The sequence below is a fragment of the Agelaius tricolor genome, unplaced genomic scaffold, assembly GCF_023055355.1.
Source record: "Agelaius tricolor isolate 1412-34295 unplaced genomic scaffold, bAgeTri1.0.p SCAF_28, whole genome shotgun sequence".
Classification (NCBI taxonomy): domain Eukaryota; kingdom Metazoa; phylum Chordata; class Aves; order Passeriformes; family Icteridae; genus Agelaius; species Agelaius tricolor.
Window position 1 is genome coordinate 8,118,705 of NW_027269288.1, and position 21,989 is coordinate 8,140,693.

At 41.6% G+C, this 21,989-nt stretch overlaps 1 protein-coding gene across 10 annotated transcripts in view; it reads right to left on the minus strand.

The window, feature by feature from the left end:
• Positions 1-21,989, minus strand: part of KIF1B (kinesin family member 1B) — a 78,053-nt gene that overhangs the window by 40,636 nt on the left and 15,428 nt on the right. For 3 of the 10 annotated variants that reach the window (XM_071448891.1, XM_071448888.1, XM_071448892.1), the window contains exons 3-20: positions 18,701-18,777; positions 17,427-17,606; positions 17,009-17,074; positions 16,065-16,243; positions 15,281-15,392; positions 15,077-15,154; positions 14,854-14,919; positions 13,854-13,929; positions 13,477-13,555; positions 13,042-13,184; positions 9,264-9,397; positions 8,169-8,248; positions 7,709-7,784; positions 5,275-5,354; positions 3,792-3,898; positions 3,285-3,368; positions 2,940-3,120; positions 2,494-2,566 (exon numbers count right to left, since the gene is read on the minus strand). In XM_071448891.1, the coding sequence (XP_071304992.1) occupies positions 2,494-2,566; positions 2,940-3,120; positions 3,285-3,368; positions 3,792-3,898; positions 5,275-5,354; positions 7,709-7,784; positions 8,169-8,248; positions 9,264-9,397; positions 13,042-13,184; positions 13,477-13,555; positions 13,854-13,929; positions 14,854-14,919; positions 15,077-15,154; positions 15,281-15,392; positions 16,065-16,243; positions 17,009-17,074; positions 17,427-17,606; positions 18,701-18,777 (1,871 nt within the window). Of the gene's footprint in view, positions 1-2,493; positions 2,567-2,939; positions 3,121-3,284; positions 3,369-3,791; positions 3,899-5,274; positions 5,355-7,708; positions 7,785-8,168; positions 8,249-9,263; positions 9,476-11,852; positions 11,895-13,041; positions 13,185-13,476; positions 13,556-13,853; positions 13,930-14,092; positions 14,111-14,853; positions 14,920-15,076; positions 15,155-15,280; positions 15,393-16,064; positions 16,244-17,008; positions 17,075-17,426; positions 17,607-18,700; positions 18,778-21,989 lie in introns of all 10 variants that reach the window. The other 7 variants (XM_071448889.1, XM_071448883.1, XM_071448890.1 and 4 more) reach the window with 5 other exon arrangements.

A 21,989-nucleotide genomic window follows, 5' to 3' on the forward strand; every position in this document is an offset into this window, starting at 1 on the left:
TAGAAACTCTGTGTGAGTTTACAGCTGACAAAAGTTGTGGCCAAAGGAAACAGCATCTGGCAAACTGCAGTGGAAACCAAGGTTTCCCTGGAGGAAGCCCCAGTGTAGCTGGGCCACTCAGGGATACAACCAGGAAGGTAAAATGTGAACTACTCCAACATTAAGTCACAAGTTCCACAGGACTCTGAGAGTTACAAAACTGCCATAGAACTACTTATGGGTAAAGCATGTCTTCATGTCAAAAGATGATGAAGAGACACTGAGTCATGGCCCTGTGCACTCAGAGGTTACCAGACCAATTAGTGAAGCTATAATCAAAATTCCAATATCAACTGGCCACTGCAGAGGCATTATGACCACTTTAGCTCTATTACACACATTTTCACAATCAATTTGTAAAATGGAGAACAACTACTTCAACTCCCTAGTAATACTAGCAAGTCAAAGGTATTTTAGATGGCAATTTTGAGGGACAAGAGCTATTGTTTATTTTTTTGTACAGCACATCTAACAAATGAACATCCAGACTGGTTGGAATCTCAACATAAATACAAAACAATCTGGTAAACAGGATTAACTGGCTTCTTACATCTGGGGTTATACTCCAGTTTAGACAAGAATATTTATATCTCAGTATCAGTCTTACACAGCAGTAAGTTAGAGAACCTGTTACTGCAGCTGGCTGTGGCAGCCATGTAAACACTTTCAAGGCACACAAGCTGAAATGCACTCCCAGATTTCCCACTCTTTATTCAGCTATGGCTGCAGGGATGCACTAATCCTGTCCACCCCAGGCTCTGCACACAGCAACACAGAAATCATGGCTGTGTCAGCAAGCTCTGCTGTCACCTGAAATATTCCTATGGAGCACTGTGATAAGCAGGGCACTGCTCCCTGACCAAGGATCACATTTGATATGATCCCTTACAACTAGGACAGGTGTCCTTCAAGAACTCCTGAGGAGTGTAGGGTCCACCTGTGTCCATTAACCGAAACCAGCAAGAACAAAACAAACTTGAAGAAACCAGCATCTTTATTATATTAACCACTCCACTCTCTAAAGAATTTCCCCTTAATCTGAAGTATTTGGGGAAATAAATTCCCTTCACAACACTTTATAAATGCAGCCTTATTGGAATGAACTTCCCAGACAGCCAATTTCACATCTTTAATTCATACAATAGCTTAGCTTGTGCCAGTCAGCTAAAATTTAGGGGAGGGAATTCCATTACTTGCATCTCATTTGACACGTTGCCAAAAGTTACTCAATACTCAAACTATTTTTATTTTCACATTTTTACTGTGCTATTATTTTTGCTACCCAAATTTTAACTATAAAATTCCAGAGATAAAACATGATATTAGTCACATTTAAGCTTCTTTTCTGAACTAATAGTTGCCTTGGTCAAAGTCTACAGCCACTCCATCCAAGAAATGAGCCCCTTGTGATGAAATAATTAGAGATGCAGAAGTCTCTAAGTGTGTAATAGGAATTAAAAAAAATTATGTAGCTTCTTCCTATGGAAGCCATGGTACTTTGCTCCATTCTGGCTTGGGAAGAAGGGCAGGAGCTTTACAGTGCAAAGCCCAGCATGCATTTACCCCACAGTCTCCATCTCATACTACAGACATGAATCGTGAGTTTGAAATTTTTATCAGAATTCTGACCCAACTACATTTGTGTTCTGGCTAAAGACAACCAGCTAAAGCAGGATCAGGAGACTCAGGTTTCTTAGGGAAATCTAGACTTCATTCCTGGGTTTGGTCTTGTTTTCCAAATTCACAGGGTGCTTGAAGACTGCATGGATTTCTATTTGCAATGCACTTCAGAGGTATTTGTTGTGAGAAGACCCAAGTCTTCCTATATCAGACTTAATTTATCAGACTTCCTATTTGACAAATACGTGGAGTGCTGGAACTCCCAGTGCTCTGAATGAGTTAACACACTGCTCCCTACTCAGATCCCCACCACTGGCTTGTGCACCACCAAGAGCCTCACGAGGAACTCCATGCAGGGGAGGGAGAAGGGTTAAAACATGCACAATGCAGCAACATTTTCAGACGTCATTCAAAAACTAAACCTAGTGTATCAATGTTCTAGAAATCTCTTTGGCAGCACAAAATTAGTATGTTCTGGTGATCCAAGACAAAAATAAAGGCAAACATCCCAAGGAGTAGCTGTTTAGACTACTGAAAAGGAACTTCAAAAAACACAGAGCACAAAAATGCCCTTCTTTCAGGTTAACTTGCAAGAAATCCGATCTATCCCAACAAGAATTGATTAAAGCCTCTTTACTGTCAATCACAATCTCCGAATTAACCTGAAGGAGCTCACTCACACTGCTAATAATTCACTGGAGACACAAAGAATTTGAAAGCAAAGGGAGAACTGCATTGTGCAGACAACCCAAGCAGGTTTCCTAAACTTTCAGATAAGCAAGGACAGGAATTACTGTTTGCCAAAGGCAGTTAATCAGGAGCAAGGACACATACCAGTCTTTGCTGCTCCAACAAGAGATCAGCTTCCTCCTTCTCTTTCTTATATAAGATCTCCATTTCTTGTAATCTGAAGATGAACAGAAGAACAGAAGTGGTCAGAGGTCATTAGTTTCCTGTTGGTGTTACTCTACATGCACAGTCTCCTGAATTACAGTTCCATGAGTAGAAGGCATTGTCCTTAAAAGGAACTGTTCTCTGGCTGTTCAGGGTTTCTGAAGTGAAACCCTGCAAGCTGCTTTTCAGCCTTTACCAAAAGCTCTGCAGCATTAGTGGCCAGTGCTTGCCTGTGATTTTCAAAGGAGCTGGAGCACTGAAACACTACAGTAACATAAGAGGAAGCTTTCTGAACTTCCACAAGAGGTAGCACAGATGCTGTGAACCCAGTAACCTACTGCTGACTCTTCCTTCTTTCAGGTCAAAATTTTAAGTTATTTTATTACCTTTTCTCCATCTCTTGCTTCATGTCAATGCCCTGCTTCTCCAGAAGCTCCCTCTGAGCAAATGTCCAGTCAACTGGCTCTGAGGGAGTCTCAGCTGATGGTGTCTTCTCTCTTTCTGCTCGTGCTTGCTCTGGGTGGTTGAATCTGAAGACATGATTTTTACCCATGATGATACGATTTCCTAGGAATAGGAACAGAAAACTGCAGCTGACAGAAGGATGGTACCAAGTTCTATTTAAAAGATAAAGGTGACACTGCCCCTGAACAGCACCAAGCATTCCCCACATATGATGTCAATGTCACATACAGAGAGTCTAAAAAAAAATCTGTGGTAACATTTCTTACCTGAGCGCAACTGCACAGGCTGCACAACCCTCTTGCCATTCACGTAGGTTTCTGATCGTTCACAAGGCTCCAAAGTAACAATAACTACAAAGAAAACATTGATGAGTGAGATTTTAGAGAGTCCTGAAGAGGAACAGAAGTGTGCAAGCCCCAGAGGCCTCTCATTTGCTGCCCATGTTCATACTAACACCAAAGAAGTCACTCACCCCTGGATGTCATGCTACTTAAAAATAACGACCCAAGAGGAAATCAGTAGTACTGACTTCTCTACCTACTGCAGCTGGAAACTACTTTTTTTTCATGTTTATAGTTAACCAGGTCAGAATTTAACTGTTACACTGGCTGCAGCCTACAATTTGAAGCTATTATCACCTAAACAAATTTGATTTTCTTTCCCTAACACTCAAGAAATCAAGTCAAAACTGATCCTTTTCTTGAGGTCAGAAAACTTCCAGATGAGGGGATTCCCTGGGCAGCCAGGGAGCCTGAGGAGGAGCAGAGCTTCACCTTCGCCGTTGTTGTTCCTCTCGCTGCGGAAGACGCAGTGCTCCTCCTTGATGTGAGCCCCGCTCAGCACGATGTCCTGGCGCCGCTCCGCGTCGGCCTGGCCAACCCTGCAGCCAACAGAGGGGCATCAACAGCAAACCAGACACCTCCTGCAGCTCTGCACTGGACAGCACTGCCCACAAACACCCAGGAAAAGTCTGAGCTAGTAAGATTACCCTTCAAATGGAAAGGGTGGGAGCAGCGCTGAATTGTGCACTGCAGAGAACCTGCCTGCTCTGCCATGAACTGCAGGATGACAAGAAAAGCTTTCCCTCCCTTAAAGCATGTCACTTGGAGAACTGTGAAATGCCTCTGGGTTTAATGCAATTCCTTCCCTCTTGTGGAGCCCTTCCCTTTTAGAAAGGGATGCAAGGTGGGGGGAGCCCAACAAGAACCTCAGTGCTGTGTTCCAGCCGGCAGACAGGGACCATCCCTCCCACCAATCGCCTTCTGCACTCGAACAAAGGAGCACAAATGGCTCAGGAGGCTCCTGCTGAATAATTTGATGCCACAAGCACTTTCATCAGCATCCAGACAGAGAGGTTGGCTGCACCCCTGGAGCACAAAGATGTACGTCCATTCCAAACCCAAGTGTTTGAGCAATTCTGGGTACAGACAACTTAATTTCCAATCCTAATGTTTATGAACTTGCTCTACTTATTAATTTACACATTTCTGATGCCAATGAGCTAGGCTCAATACTTATAATGACTTCTTAAGCCCCAGGCTATTCTAGTTGTCATTCTCTGCTGAATTCTCTACACTTGGACACTCCTCTTGGTGGGCTTAATGCACCTTAGAGTAGAGTACCATATGCCAGCCCCTGTCATGTACTCTCTTCCATTTGCTCCCCAGGAATATACAAATTAAGCAACCAAACACAGCTTGGTGCTCAAAAAAAGAAATAAAGATCACCTCTCTCCTTCCAGCTGTTTTGAAAATAAATTTTGGAACAAAATCAATTTTTAATTTGAAGTCTGGCGATTCAATTTTATCTCATATCTGTGAATGCAGAACCCATTGAATGTGTACTGGCACGAATAACAATTTATTTAAACAATAAAGCTAACATTCAGCCATATTCCAGTTGCTATGGTTTTCAATCCTGCACCCATCAAAATCTCTCATGCCCTTCCAGTAAGTTTTACTACAAACTTAAGAGGGGATGTCATGCTTTCTTTTACTGCCCAGAACAATTTCTTAAAGCTGAGTGACTGCACATGTAACTTTTTGTTAGTTGGTGTTTTTACTTTAAACACCAAGTCAACTTAAAAGAAGTTGCATTTCTGCACTTTTTTCCACCTACAGCAATCTCATGTTTCATTTGTAGCTGCAACTTGAACAGCTCAAGGCACCAGGATTATTTCAACTCACGGTGTCTCCAGCTTGGGGATTTAAGCAAGCAGAGAAGGCAACTCCAGAGTGTGTCAGCACCAACTCTCACCTTGTGATGCCATCTTTGATGTAGTACAGCAGACATTCAGACATGAGTGGATCTTCATTAAGATTTACAAGATGAGGAGTCTGAAAGAACAAAAAGGAAAAGTTAATTAAGAACTGAGGTTCTGCTTTCAGGCTCCTTCCTGCAGCTCTGGAGGGTGTGCTTTAATCCAGCAGTTTTGCCACGTGTATCGAGATTATTCCATAATGGATTTTTTCAAACACAACCTCCTAAAGTATTGCAAAGCACCACCAAGTACCAGTGAAATACAGATTGCTTAGTTATCCAAAATATCAGTCCATGGAAGGAAGAAAAGCTTCAGCTGGAGAACAAGAAGTCCTTATAAAGTCTCTGTAAACTTTGATAAGAGAAGTCCAAGAGCAGAAAATGTTGCTTCAGTGAAATTTGGAAACTGATATGGAATCAACTTTGACTTTTCTTGGGCACAGGTCGGGTGCTTATTTGGCAAAGTCTGTTAAAATCAAAACAAAATCTAAAACTACCAGTACTCTCTGATACCAACAGCTAAGAAGCTCTTCATCTAAATGTCTTCTAAATTTAAATCCACTACAGTTACTAAACCAACCTTCTTTGGTGAAAAAACCCCATTGGAATCAGCAAACAAGTCACAAGGCCTTGGTGTGAAAATCTAGCCAGTGAGATGGCAGTAAGCACAAGCACAAAAGAAAAGGCAAAAATGGTTAAACAGAAGTAAAGCAGAAGGATGATAAAAGAGAAACAAAACTGTTAATAAGCCACTTGTCCCTTTGTTACCCTCAAACAGAATAGATTTAGGAAGAATAAATAAATTTGGCTCAGATTCCTTATTAACACTATTTCCATCAACTTATCTTAAATGCAAAAAAGTTACTTATGAGAGCTTTTAACAGCATGATATTTACAGAAGCTCAAAAATTACTGGACAGTCACGATGAATTTGTTTTTGAACGAAGGTCTCTGATTGTCAATTGCCCAATGGAAGATTTAATTACAAGGACAGAAAGGGGGAGAAAAAATACAGCATTTTCACCCCTAAAAATCCAGGGGTGACCCAAAGCTGCAGCTGAAGATGTTCCACGCTGCCACTGCTGTTCACTGCACAAATCAGCACTTGGAGCTCTTCAAAGCTCTTCAGTCAAGAGAGAAATGGAGAGAAACCAAATCCCAGACACAGTCATCTGCTGTAACACCACTACAACTTGAATACTTTGTAAGAAATAAAGCTCCACAGCTTGAGAGATGATGCTGGCACACGCAGCTGTTGACTCTTTGCATATGATGAGATCCACACTGGTGCCTCAGAAGGGTAAAGTCTTTGTACAGAGCACTTCACATTTTCTAGCTAAGCTCTCATCTCCTACATTTTCACAACCAGCACAGTTACTAGGGGACAGCTCATGAACTGCAAGGACAGCAAGGAACAGAAGCAGACAGGACTGGGTTGGGAGTTTCACTTCTCCTAATAAATCCTACAGAGGTAAAAATAAATACTATCTATTACCCAAGCATCTACTTTATCCAGGTGGCATTTATACACAAACCTGATCAGCTGAAAATGCACCAAAAGAATCATCAAAAAGAGCTGATGGCCTCTGAGGAAAAATCTAAAAGGAGATGAGGATCCATAACGTAAGAAGAAGAAATGTAAAGAACACTCAATGAATCTGCCTCTTTACAAACCCCAGGCACTCCTGGAGTAGCTGCTAAAAGCAAGGTGGAGTTCTACCAACTCCAAGCATTGCAGACTAACACTATTCTAAGTGAAGGATTAAACATTTTAACCAATTCTGGGGCTCTGCATTTCTGTGCAGTGCCTCTGAAGAGGTCCCTGCTTAACCCCAGATCAAGTTTACTACACACTTGCACACTAAAATATTTCCCATGCTGCTTGTTCAAAGATTTTTAAGATAAAAGAAAGTAAGTTTTTTTCCTTGTACTTCTTTTATAATTCTGCTTTACCTGCAGAGACAGGTTCTTTGCTAACCTAATTATTTTACACTTACAGCACTGATTTATGCCCTTTTCCTGCACAGTTCTGTTTCTTTCTGATTTCAGAAAATAGAACTAATGGCAAGTATTGAATTAAATATTCCCCTGCATCCCCTGTGTTCACTGGTTCATTAGATCACTATCCTTTTTTCCAAGGGGAAGAAGGATTAACAAAAAATTCAAGGAGGAGCACCTAAACAAGCCTTAAATCTCCTCAAAGAAGAACAGGTAGAGCACACAAAGGTCACACACAGCTACTGCAGAAAATGGCAACAGAATTAAGACACGGCACCTTCTGATGTGCCACTGAATCAAGACACAGAAGGAGCTGCTTCTCCTTGCAGCACAGCATCTTCTAAAGGAAAATCCAAATCAGCTCAGCTCTTATCACCCTCCTCCCAGGTCAATGAGCTTTTGGAAACATGCAAGAGTTAACAATTTCCTTTACCTTTTTGGGTGAGAAGACTCCCAGTGTTCCTCCATCTTCCCGAATGGCAACGCCCATTTCTGCCAACAATGCCTCCCTGATTGAGAAGAACAAGATATTGCCCCCATTTTAGGCTTCTGAGACAACTAAGGTCTAATGAAAGCCAGGTAATTACTGGATTAGACTTTGAACCAGCCTACCCAGGACTGTAACCACCTCAGAGCACAGCAGGGCAAGTTGGTAAACTTTTAGTCCAAGAGTGGCCTATGGAACAGCAACTTTAACTGTGAACAGCAACTTTAACTGTGACAGAGCCAGGAAAGAGCAGGACTTCCCCCAGCATTGCCCTGCTGTTCTACCTCTAACACAAGGGCCAGCAGAACCATCCCTAGCACCATTCTCCACTGCTTTGAACAGGGTAACCTTCTCCATTTTCCACTCTCCAGAGACCATCCATACTGCAGCACTTTCCATTCCTGACCTTTCCATCCTAATGGCCTCTGTTTTCCTCAGTTTCTCTTCCCATGTTTCATTCAGCTCTGCAATGATCTTCTCAGACTCCTGTGTGAAAATATCAAAAGATGTTTTACAATTCTTTCCAAAGTTCTTCACATACACAAAGCAATTGAAGTCTGTGCTCTGTTTAGGCCTCAAATTAATTTCACATGTAAAAAGCATTCTTAGCACCTTAAAACTCTTACTTATTTCCCTTAAAAGGGTAGGAAGTCCTGAAGGCAAGCTGAGGAGAAAAGATGACTTCATATCTAACCACAGTCACTTTATTTTGAACCACTAAACTCATTTTCCTTTTTTTAAAAAAAATTTGATTTACAGACATGATTCAGTAGCTGAATGCCAAGGAAATGCAGAGACCACACTGTTACTGCCATGGCAACAGAGGGTTTCCAATAGGAAAGGGAAATGCAGAGTGTGCTCAGCCCTGTGGCAGTGTCTGATGGCAAACATGAGAATGTTGCAGAGACTCAACACAGCCAACTCTCCCCATTCCTCCACCCATGGACATTGGGGGGGCTTGCATAAAAATCAAGAAATACTTCACTGTGGTGCACTTTGCTGTGGTTTAATTCTGTGCAGCACTGGGACAAGGCTGCCTTTGTCTGGCCCAAACATGCTATTCTGTGCTTCACATTTTAATCTCTGGGGGCTGGGCGAAGACAACAGTGGCAGGATTATTCTTCCTCCTTTTTTTCAACTTCGGGGTAATTTGGTTTTCTGACAGCTGAGTGCATTTGCAAGTCAGACTTGGCTCACACTAGAGCTGACCAGGCCTCTAAGTCTACACTTATGATCAAATTTTCCATAACTACAACTGCATCAGATGACCCGTAAATAAGAATCAAGAATTTAATTTATAACTTAATTGTAGCTCCAGGCTGCAATTAAACCTAAATCATCTTAACAAGAAAGGCTGTGCATGAACCCAGTTTCCAGCCCACTGCAGTTAAGTGCCCTCTTTACAGTGCAAGTGGGTTTCACACAATTTCTGCAGACACAGGAGACATTTATGAAAAGAAATCCTCCCAGTCCACGACTCTTTAGCCTCCTTAACACCCACCTTCAAACGTTCAATGGCCTCTTCTCCTCCTGGTGTTGACATGATTCTTTCCTGTATACTGGACACAGATGTTAAGCCCACCTGACTACTGAGAGAGCAGGAGGATGGAGATGCAGTGAGGGACCCCATGGAGGCTGTGGAAAAATTGCCAGGACGTTGATTCTCGGAGGCTAGCAAGTATCTATGCTTATTGTTCTGAAAATCTTTCAGATCTGAGAGAGAGACACACAGACAGAGGGAAGGCAGGAAGATGGGAAAACAGGAAGGGGGGAGGAAGAGGAAAAAGGGAAGAAAGGAAGGAAGGAAATACCAGTGTAAGAGGAAAGCATTTAAGCAGCAACAAGGCAAGTTTTGTAATTTTTAGATGGCAGTTCTGAAACAAATCTTTTAATATTAGCAACAATAACATAATAACTCAACTCAGACCCTGAGGTTCACTAGGAAAGACTGCATCATAAACCTTTCTAAACAAAAACGATTGAAAAAATAAATTACACCTTGGCCAAAAGCAGCCATCCTGCTCCTCACTGAACACTGATTAACCTGAGCACCCTGAAGCTCAGAGCAGGACCAAACTGAGATCCTCATGAGATTAGTGCCATTTTGGGCTGAAGTCTGAGACACCAACCCCCTAAGCTCAGGAAAACATTCTCTTCCAGAGTCCTTTAATGTGAAATGATGATTCAGTAAATCTTTATCACAGCACTGGTTCTGCTGCTCAAGCACCCAGACCACACGGACAATGAACTTCCTCTCCTTAAATTCTCACCAGAGAATGAATCACCTGTCAGTGCATGACAGGGACAAGAGAACATAAGCTCACAACAACATCATTATGGTGCTTCTTGACCTTCCCTATCTGCAGAAAAATGGAAATCTAACATATATGATCAGCAAAATATCTGATAAGGGTCTTACACTTCAGAAGGTGCTTCAAAGCTTTTTGGCTGTTAATTTAAATACAAAAGGTCTTTTAAAAACCTCCACAATTTAACAAGGTGGCTTTTGTAGTCTGAAAACCTGCAGGCCTGAAAATGCTGCCTTGAAAGCCAGAGAGTAAGAAAAGTTGCCTGAATGTTTTAAGAACAAATATACAAGGGAAATTAATATAAATTTAACTTGTCTTCTTGGATACATCTGTAAGCAATATCCTCAGAATAATCACACACCAAAAGAAAATCTTCTAACATGAAAATATCAGATAACTGAATAGCTCGGTTTTAATATTTTAAAATTTAATTTCAAAGACAAATCCTTTAAAATAAGTCACTTCAGGAAAGAAACAGGTCAAATCAGACCCTGCAAGTTATAAACAGGGGCATCACACTTACAAAAGTGAGATGCTCCCCCAGACATTGCATAAATTTCCCTGTCTTCCTACATCTCCTCTACTCTTCCCCTGAACAATCCTGCCATTGTCAGCCTTATGCCCTAGTTCACTCCATGCTCAACCTGCTGTTTCAGCCTCCTGGAACTGATGACTGCCCCGAGTCAGTTTAAAAACCACCATCTGCAAATACAGGAGGCAGGGCTGGGAGTTTCACAGAAGAGAAGCAGGTTAAGGGAAGGGAATGCTGCCAGGATGAGGAAAGCAGGCATGACAGAGCAGGGATGAAGTCTCAAAAGGCCATGCACTCCTGAAGAGAAAGGAAGTGGGCACTTGCACTAGCCCCACAGTGGCTGTGAGCGCAGAGAACCAGAACGTCAGGAGCATGCACGCCGCTGCCGCAGCCGCAGCTCTCACACCGTGACGCGCACACGCTGCAGGCAGCATCCCAATGTCACACAGGCCAGCAGGAGCCTTTACACCACCAGGAGCTTCAACGTGAGGAAATTTCAGACAGATCTCTATCAGCTGATATTGAGTGAGGGTCAAAAAGACTGACTGAAAGAGTTTCAAAAGCCTTCCAACCCCAAACTTACATGGAGGACATTTCCCTTGCAATAGACTACATGTGTTCCCCTTCCTTAGGAGCAAACACCAAGGGAAATAAAATGTTCCTTGCTGACTTGTTTTAGCCCTATTAAGTTAATAAACTGCAACCAACTATATTTAACCTCAAAAAAAGAGACCTTCATCAGTATAAGATGTCTGGCTTCTTTCTTTTTTTTTTTTTTTTAGGATTATACAAAATACATTGCAGTGTCCAGGAGGAACTGGTAATACTTCATCTTGAATTCATCAACTGAAACATTTAAAGCAAATACTTCAAAGTGGAAAAAAGCTGCTAAAATGCCAGGAAGCCATGTGAGCAGGAACTGAGTAACTGGGGAAAGATTTGAGAGAAAGATTTTCTGGTTCAAATCTAAACTGTGTGCTGTCATGAAAACACAGCGCAGAACTACCACTCTCCCTTCTGTATTCTGCCAGAAACTAACAATGAACATATGTTGCACTTTAAACTCTGCATTTTTTTTTATTGTGGACTCAATCTAAGAAGTGCTGGTGAGGCTGGTTTTCATGAACCTGCACTGCATTCCAGTGAGTGTTCTGTCTGGGATTTCCCTGTGAGAAATGCTGGCATGCAAAGCTCTGTTAAAAGCTGACCCAGAGAAAGCAGGTTAAAAAGAGAACCACACAATACACACATTTGACTCCACTTCCAGAGTATTCATCTCCCATTGGATCAACTGAAAGGAAGCAGGAGGGAAAATACAAGAAGGATCAAAACTGAAGGTTCACTAATGACATAGGAAGGGAAGAGAATCCTACTTGATGTTTAAAGAAACAAAACACAGTTCTCAGTAACACAGTTTTTTTTCAGTTTGGATTTATAACCAAAACCCACAGACTGTAACAAGCATGAAAAACTCTTGTATTTCATTGTCTTCTGGCCTCATTCTCTTGAAAACAAGCAAACAAAGAGGTAGATACATGTTGCATGTTGCATGTCTTTAGTAGTCTGTGACTTACTCAGGACTTCTGATTCACCAACAAAAAGGTCTGAAAAATCAGAAACTGGAGTAACACTTTATTATTTTTTTAGTCAAAGAAGCTTTTAATCCACTGGAATACATTCTGTGCTTTTATGGGCATTTCCTTCACTAGGAATTAAATCACTGTTCATATTATAGAAGAATGTAGCAGCTAAAATTTCAGTTCATTTGTCTTGTTTGGAATGAGGACAAGGGAATTGGGCACAAGTGTGTTCTGGTGCTTTAAGAGGTTGCTGGCAAAGCAAATCAGTACAACACAGCTCTGCCAACCTAACTCAAAATCTCCCAAAAGGATTCATTAGTTATTCACAAGCAGCTGTTGCATAGTTACTTCAGGATGACAAATGATTTGTCACTCAGGGCACTGTCTAACATTAGCCATTGTTTTCTTTTGTGAGCAAGGATGGCATTGAAGCCAGGTATCAACTAATAACCTCGACCCTCTGAGGAGGAAGGAAAGATGCCTTTTTTCCTCAGTATGAAACTAAGTTTCTGTGTCTCAGCTCTTTTATTGGCAGCCAGACAAAAAGCTCTCCATAACTCAACAGAGCAACTCCTGAATGTGCAAGTTCTGTTACACAAAAGCATTTCTACAATATAGAAAAATTCAAACTCTGTATTTTTCCTCGAGTTTGAAGGTGGCTTGTGAATTCCACACACAAACCTAAGATGGTCATTTGAAGACAGAAAGGGCTGCCATCTCTGAAATCATGTTCAAAACTTAAATATCAGTACCTATATTTAAAGTCTGTGTTTTAAATCCTTTTCTCTCACTGGCTCAGGTGTCCCTCCTCTGCTAGAGGCCAAGCCCAGGACAGTGAAGTGTGTTTAATCCACTTACTGTCAATAATATCTCCCAGCCCTTGAGCACGCAGGAGGTCCTTGAGCCTTGTCACCTCCTCCTTCAGCTCCCGCACCAGCTTGGCGTTGGGATCCTCGTTGATAACAGCGTTGCATTTAATCTGCTTTGCACGATCAGCATATCTGCAGCCACACAGGACAATGAAACCTTACCACAAACATGGAACTGATTACAAACAACTTTTATGCAACACAGGAACGCAGCAGCACAGAAGACATTTCGCTTGCAGCTGGATGTCAGCAGAGGAGGCAATAAATCCCTGCTTCCTCTGTAGGGCAATCGAGTTTTTGTCAGTAGTAGAGTCCTCTTCCCCACAGATAAGCTCAGCTCACAATAAGCCAAAGGTTTAAAGGACAAAGTATGGCCTTTAGAGCAAACAGTTACCCATATCCATCCCACAGGAAGAGAAAGTACCTTAAAGTGCTCAGAGTTTCATCATAGTTTATGTCTGCTGGACTGAGAGCAGCGACCATTGCAGTTCTGGAGTTACCACCTGGAGTGAACAGGCAAGATTTAAGATGAACTACAGCACACACTCCAGGCACTACCTATCTACCAAATATCAATGCTTTCAATAAATTATAGAATTCAACTAAATTCTGCAGTATTAAGAAACATACAAAAACCACAGGAGAGAGTTATAGCATTAAGGTAAGGTGGAACTATGACAACTCAGATTTGGCTACTAAAGATATTTAGCCTTATACTCAATACAAATTTAAGTGAGTAAAAGCACTCAGGAAATTCAGTGATACTTTCTTTTCATACTGGCACAGACAAGTCAGCCATACCTAGATTTTCTCGAAGAAGCCACGTTAGTACAGAATCCCTGTAGGGTATAAAGTCTGTCTTCTTCTTCTTTTTGCTCTACAAAGAAACAACACAATATGAAAAATAGGAAGGATTTCCTGTGTAAGAAAGATGTGAACATCTTCCTGACATTTAAATTCTGTGTTATAACACAATTCCAAGCAGCAAACCTTACACTAGGCAAAGAAACCAACATCTACTCCTACACAGACCATCCTACCTTGCTGGTGCAGTTATCCTAAGTTGAAAGCATTAAGGAAAAAGGAAAAAGAAGAAGGATGAGCTTCTTAACAGAGATTTATACATTGTTTCCATGTCAGACAGTACTTCCTTTTCTTAAAAAGCCAAATTAATGGAATTAATAGCTTCAATTGAAAAAAAAAATCTAGAAAATACTTAAGCATATTCAACCTGTCCAAGGTGTTGACTCACTTTTAAAAGGAACAACAATCATTGATTTGTTTTGTTTCTTTGGGGTTTTTTTTAATAGCAGTTGAATACAAAAATAAAAGACAAAGTACTTTTCTAAACCCACAACATTTTGCTTGGATCAATATATGCTCACTTAAGACATTATTAAGTCTTGCCATTGCAAATCAAGTTATTGCACTGATGTTTCTATAAATTTTAACAACAAAGCTGCAGTTAAGTTTTCTACAATTATTCTTTCAAATAAAAATAAAATTGCTGCACTGCACTGAAGGTCTAAAATCTTGCTATGTGAACAGGTCTTCTACATAAACACAGGCTTCTTTTGCAAGGCTTCTTCACAGTTAAATCAGTGCTTCCATCTGTTGACAGCCTGTGTGACACCCACAGAATAGTATCAACTCTATTCATCTATCAAAATACACACAGCTAATAGGGCTGAGAATGCAAGGCCAAGAACAGCAAATGATTCTGCTGTACTCCACAGATTTTACTGTTTCCATTTGACCAGTTATGCAAAGGTTGTTGCAGGGAAGGAAACACTCTACTTACCACTTCAGCCAATGCTGAAATAACTTTGCCCAGAGTTGTGAGAGACTTGTTTATATTTGCTCCTTCCTGAGAAAAGAGAAACCAGTATTACATAGTAATTAAAACTCTTCAACCATGAATCTCTTCAGATCTTCAGGTTTGAACTATTTCTCCCACAGTTATAACTTCTTATTTGTCCAGCAAGGACTCCTGCCATGCCCAATGCACCCTCCCAGCCCCGCACCTTTAGCCGGGTTCCTTTGGCCCCGGTGGAGTCAGCTCGCTCACTCCCAGCCAGATCCACGAGGCTGATCTTGCTGACCTGAAGACAGAAAGCACATGAACAGGAGAATGAGCTCTTGGTGAACCAGAGCAAGGACAGAACTACAAAGTCACTGCAGGGAAGATGGGTGAAAAACACTCAGAAAGCCGCTTATCTGTAACCCACCTTCTCTGTGGAAAGGTCAGTTTCTGTGTCATGTTTCTTCTGAGTAAAGACAATTGTAAACACAGCATGAGAGCGGCTGCTGGTTTCATTCATGTTGGTGGCTGCCACAGTCCTAAAATATGAACAGATAGGAGCATATTTAAAAAAGGACAATCACCTGCAGGGCTGAATGCAGCTGCAGAGGAATGAAAGCAAGAGGCTGCACAGGTGATGTGCTGCCCTGTAACCAAGACCCTGCCACACCTAGCATCATTCCCAAACCCTTTCATTTTTTCATTCCTGAATTACTCCCATCGGCATCACAGTTTAGACAGAGCTTTCTTAGTCTGGGTACTCAGTAGTCCAACTTACATGCAAACACCCAAGAACACTTGAGCAGCATTTATGTGAGTCCTTCTCACACATTGTTGAATGAAGCCAAGAGCTTGCATGGAAACAACTAATAATGAACCAGAAACTGAAGCTGGAATGCCAACTTTAGTCCTAACCACCTGAATTGAGAAAAGAGGAGACTATTCACATAAGCTTTTCAACTAGGATAGTGACAGAGTACATAGCAAAGGCAGAAGTAAATGCCAGATAATTATTTAGACTTTATCCCAAGTCCTTGCAATCTTTAAATGTCTACACATCTATTTGCAGGACTAGTTCAGCACACAAAGCAATTTCAGCTTTTAACAGCATTGATCAGTGCATATTTCAGTAATACTCACTTACAAGAGGTTTTTTTAAAGTGCTAATGCATAACACTGATAAGAATATATACCACACTCCCACCACTAACCTGGCTTTATTCCCAGCATCCATGAGGTCTGCAATGTCTGTGTAAGATGTGACTGCTAGCTTGGACAGATCTTCCACGTAGGGTCCAAGGAGAGGATGCTCTCGCACCCGCAAATTCCCTTTGTTCTTCGGGTTCAACAAGTCTCTGACTCTCTCACAGTAAATCTCCATGTAGCTCACCTGAAAACAGAATTTTCACAGACAATTCAGTGTTTCTGAAGGTCTCCTCCACAGTATTTCAGAGTGCCAGCAGTAGAAATTCCCCCAGCCCACCACAGGAAAGCTAAGGGTGTCTTGGGTCATTTAACAGCTTAAACACTGGCAAAGGCAAGAGTCAAAATTCTCCTACATCACACCTCTAATGCAAGCTGCATCCATGTATAGATCCTTCAACCATTTCAGAAAACCCTGGTGTGTAATGAAAAATTATATACTGGAGTCCACAATCACCTTAACAGCTTTAATATGACACAGCACAAGCATCAAACAAGACAGATGGTAAAAGGAGTCTCCTTCCAAGGAATGTCTCATGAACCACCAAAGCAAACTTAAAAAAGAAAAAAAACGTTCATCTTTCTTGTCTGCAGAAGCAACTTTTGATTTTAAAAACCATGGCTATAGTATTTGACAACAAACATGCAGTCTTCCAGCTATTAGTAAAATAAAACCATCTGTAAACCATCTTTAAATTTTTCAGCCCATCATTTTTTTCAGGATTACTACACAGGTAAAGGAACACTGGTTTTCTGTTGAGGATAAAAAAGGAGTCACAGAAAGGTTTTTACATTTGTCTCAAAAGAGAAAAGACAAAAAGCCTTAAAAAATAAAATTAAAACCCCCAAACTAATCAGAAATAAGCATCTTAGTGCATCATCAATAACCCAGCACCTAGGCTCAGTCTGATGTCCAGCTTACAGACATTCTTTGATCCCTCACCACACTCACCTCTACAGAATATGACATTTCCTCATTGCTGTTGTCATTGATTTTCTCAAACAGCTCTTCACATAGCTGGAAAGAAATTAAGCCCAAGTCAGAAATGAGTCTTTACTGAGAAGTAACAAGTAACTGTCAGGACATGTCATGGAAATGGCTTTAGAATGAGGGCAGTGAAAGAAAATTACCCTAATGCATCCACCACACACAGCCTCACTGGAAGATAATTCATCTCAGTCCTACATCACTATCAACCTTATTTTGTCCAGTATTTCAACAAGTGCTCCAGGTTTCACCAGTCTCATTATTCTGTACTGTAACATTAGCAGCAAGCTTCAGTTCTGTGAACTCTTACTGCAATGCAGAACACAAGTGTGTGTCTGAAGGTGCCATAAAAACCAGATTCCCTTCCTGGGCCCGGTCCTACCTGGGGAATGATGCCTGCTTGGCTCTCCTCCTGCTTGCCCATCATGGTGTAGGATTTCCCAGCCCCAGTCTGCCCATAGGCAAAGATGCACACGTTGTAGCCCTCAAAGGCGTGCAGGAGCATCTCCTTCCCAATATCATTGTACACACGGCTCTGAGATGCAAAGCAGGGATCTTCAGGCTGGAAAGACACCAAAACAGCATCAATACAGACTTCCCTATCATTTCAGTAAGATTTCAAAAAGCAACTGGTTTTATCTTGGGGGTCAATCCCTTAGGAAGAGGTAAATTAGGCCATTTTTACACACAGGTTTTTCCCAAGGCAGAACAAGATGGAGAAGAACAACAATTACAATGTCACTGCATTGTTTGGGAGTGTATCTTATTCTTAATCTAGCATTCTCTTGCTTCCTGAAACGTTGTATTTTAACATTACCTGCTCCTGAAATCAGGACAAATTTAGCTGTGCTAACATTCTAACGTCGGGATCAAGATTTTATCAGACCTCTTCTGTTCCTTGATGCTGCTTATCTGCTAGTTTTCATGCATTCTGTTCATAATGTTCCTGTGACCGGGCTAAAATCAACTTTCATGGCTGCTCTGAAAAACTCAGTAAGAGAGGCGAGTATTTTATTGTGAAAACAGTCTCATTGACCAAAAATTGGCTCAGAAATATTAAATCTTATTTCACCATCTAAGTGACTAGAATTAATCTTAGAGAAATGCATTATCCCTTCTTTGTACATCTTTTAGAAAACAAGGCAGGGGAGGAGGAGGTGGCAGAACAACACAGTTCTGCTGGAGAACAATTACTGGAAGTCACTGAGAGCTTAGCACCGACTCACAGAAGGGTGGGGCACAGGAGCTGGATGAGAATTTATTGCTTTTGCAGCTATTGGAAACGTGGGTCACTGTGCTGCCTTTTCCAGATATGCCAACAAAACCCAGACCATGCATGCCCTTGAACTGTAAGGACTTGAGCAACTGTCATTTGTCCAAGAGGAAAAATGAATTACCGTGGCACATATACATCCTTAAAATATTTAGAACAGAACATTGTTGGAGAATATTTTCAGTAATCTTTCAAATATGTACAAGTTGTTTTAGCTTTCTGCTCTCACCCAAACAGGGAAACACAACATACAATGACAAGCTTTTAACCTGAATGTGGGTGAGAAAGACTGCAGAAACATCTGACAGGGGTTCATGGTCAGAAGAGAATGTTAAATCACACCAAACAACAACAAAACCAGGCTTTCCTGTAAAAGCACTCACCGATGTGTGGGACCAATAAGAGTAGTCAAAGCTGAAGGACTTTGGTGCTTCCTTGGGATTCTTTGGGTTGATAATACCTACAGGAATAAAATTCAAACTCTTAGCTAACTTGACACTTAGGAGCACAATTAATAAACTGGCTGCCCCACCCTCTGTGAATTGGAGTATTTATTCAAAGCTGCCACATGGCATACGAGTAGGAAGACTGCAGTAACAGACTCACTGCTTCCTAGTACTATTATTTCTGCAGGACTCATTTTAAATAAGACAAGAAAAAAATTCCTAGGAGAAATATGCTGTTGCTTAACAGAATTCTGTGCATTCCACACAATCAACAAAGGCTTTTCCAGACACCTTTAGGTTGGTGGGTTTAGTAATTCAGGGTTTTTTTCCTTCCCAGCAACAAAAGTGCTTGGTATAACCTTTGCCTGCAGGGGAGCAATATACAATGGATCCAGCTCTCATTGCAGTGGCACACACAATGCTGTGGTTTCTGTATTCCAAGGAGGGAAATTTATAAGCACAGCCCTTGCTGCAGAAGTGAATCTCTACTGCTTCCTTCTTTTCGATACTACAGTGGTGGAAATACTTCAATATATTATTTCCAGCAGCTGTTCTCAACAGCTCTGTAATCTCTGTAAGTAGGACTGCATAAAAGCATAGTCCTGAGGGTATTAGATAAACCACCCTGGATTTACACATCTGCCCCTGCACCTAAAGCAGCAATTTGCCCCTGGGAGTGAGACACTAACTGTGATGTGTGCAAATAAAGTCCACAAGGAAAGAAGCCATATAAAGGTGTCAGCAGTCTTCCTGGGGATGATTTACATCCTGATACCAGACATCCTAGAAAGAAGATGCTTTTTTCTCACATATTCTTCCAGTTAGTTTATGCTTTGGGAGATTGGGGCTTTTCTCTTTCCTTCTGTGATGAATAAAAATTCTATCAGCCACAGCTCTTACCATTTCAAACAAGAACTTAGCATCTTGTTTCACTGAAATCTCTGAAAATGTGGTTACAGAATCCCCATTAAAATCAAATCATTCCTCTACCAGATGCTGTGCCCCTGAGCAGGGCTGTTGTCCAAAAGGCCAGTGTGGAGAAAAGATCCCAGCCTGGATTGCAAATAGCAACAGTTGCTACTCTGTTTCTCCTGGCCAACTCCGTTTCACTTGGATGCACCTTGTGCTGACATTCTTGCCTTAAAAAACCTGACAGACATGCAAAGCCAATGAATTATATGCACCAGCACAGTATCAAATTGCCAAAAAATGCTTGTGGCTTTGGATAGCAACGGGGGCATCAACACAGAACAAACTGTAACCCAAGCAATCATCCATGGCTTTAGCCTCCCCTTGCTGGCTCTGCCTGAACAGCAGTACAGCTCCACTCTCCCTATTCCACCCGTCCTGAAGAGAACAAAAAACAAAGACAAACCCCAGAGACAACTCCCTGCTCCAAACTGAAATTAGTTCTCTCCTTGCAGGGCATTCCACACTGCCACAACTCAACAACTTCTCATTTAAAAATTTCATATCAAAGCTCCAAAAGGTAAGGGAGATGTAATGCCTTGTATCTGGAAGTCCCTACCCAAAAAAGCAGCACAAATAATAGAATCTCCACTTTAGTGTCTGAAAAGGCACTACAAACTTGCCATTAGTTCCCCTTTCTTGCTCCAGCCTAAATTTGATCCATGACATTGGAGAAAAGTAAAGTTCAGGCTCTGTGATTTATGCAAGTCATTCCATTCAGCTCCACTCTTTTCTCTTTTTAAACCACTGTTGTTATTATTATTGTTGTTTTCTTAGACAGACTTTCCTCAGCCCTTTACACTGACTTCCATGTCCAGCTCACTACTTTGAAAATCACTTTTTAGGATGCATGCTTTTGCAAAGCGTATCTTGAGAAGTGTATCAGGAAAAGGAGTTTAATGTGCAAGACAGCAGCTCTGTCAGAGGTTGGGAATGCAGCTGCCTGGCCAAAACCTTCCACTGCAGCAGGAAAGGGTCACAGAAAACCTCCCAGCTGCCAGGAGCTCTGCGTGCTGCCCCTCGCCCTGGGATCCAGCCACAGCCTCTGCACAAAGCCTGAAGTCTGGCCATCCCTATTTCTGTTCCTTGCACACAGGCTACAGCCTTCATTTTCACAATTCCCAGCCTACAAATGAATCCAGCAGAGCTGACTGGCTGAGAAAATCGAAGATTACAATCTCAACAGATTTCAGCTGGACTGAAACCCTCCTCATTGGGGGCACGGATCACCAGGTGGGTGCTGCCAGCACTAATGATGTCGGATGTAGTCTAGGTTTAAAAGCAGTGATCAGGCAGGCAATGATGTGATTAAAACACCTGGAAGATGATGAGACAGCAAAGAAACCAGGAATTCAAACGGAAATAACTGACTTCACTTGAAGTTAGCTATTGCACCAGGCATCATCTTCAGAGGTACAAGAAAACCCAAGAAATCTAGCTACTTATAAAGCAGTTAATGGACATTTCTGAAGAAATTAAATACCTTCTTCTAGTACAGGTAAGCTTTATTCTAAAAGTTCATGTGCCAAATTGGGAAAAAAAGAAATGGGGATGCATAAATTAGACTGAGTTGGCAACACTAATTTTATGTACCATGTTTCTCAACCTGCTGTATTTTCCACTGACCACAGAAACAAATACAATTAAAACAGAAAGAGCTCTGTTCTCAGTGTCTCCAATATCCACAAGAATACCAACAGCTTTTCAGTTACTTTGTTTGGTTTTGAAACCATGCAAGGCCAAGATGAATTATCTTAGTGAATCATGAACTAGGTCGTCATCTATCTCCTCTCCCCACAGCAGCCTCACCACACAGTCCACACTCTAATGGTTTAATTACAGAGCCTCAGGAAATGAGAAAGGCAATAAGGCAGACGATCACAGCAGGAACGCATTAATAGTCTTTTTATCTTACAGAATAAATTTGTTTATCTGCTATTTCAAAGGTCCAATGTGGCAATTAACTCTTGTGTTTGCAAACTGACACTGCTGCTTTGTGCTGCAGCTGTAATTACCAGCAGCACGGCACCGGAGCAGCTCGGAACGCTGCAGTTGGCCACTTTCTGAGGAAATCCCTTCCCTCTTTCAGGCCCCTTGCTGCACCAAGAGCCAATTGATTAGGTCATGGGCTATCTTCTAGCGTTCCACAAGCTCAGCTTTCTGCACCAGAGAGACACAGGAAGGGACAGTTCACAGAAGCACCGTCTGCCACACCCCTGCTACTGAAACAGGGCACCCTGGAGCCCCGAGGTGAGGA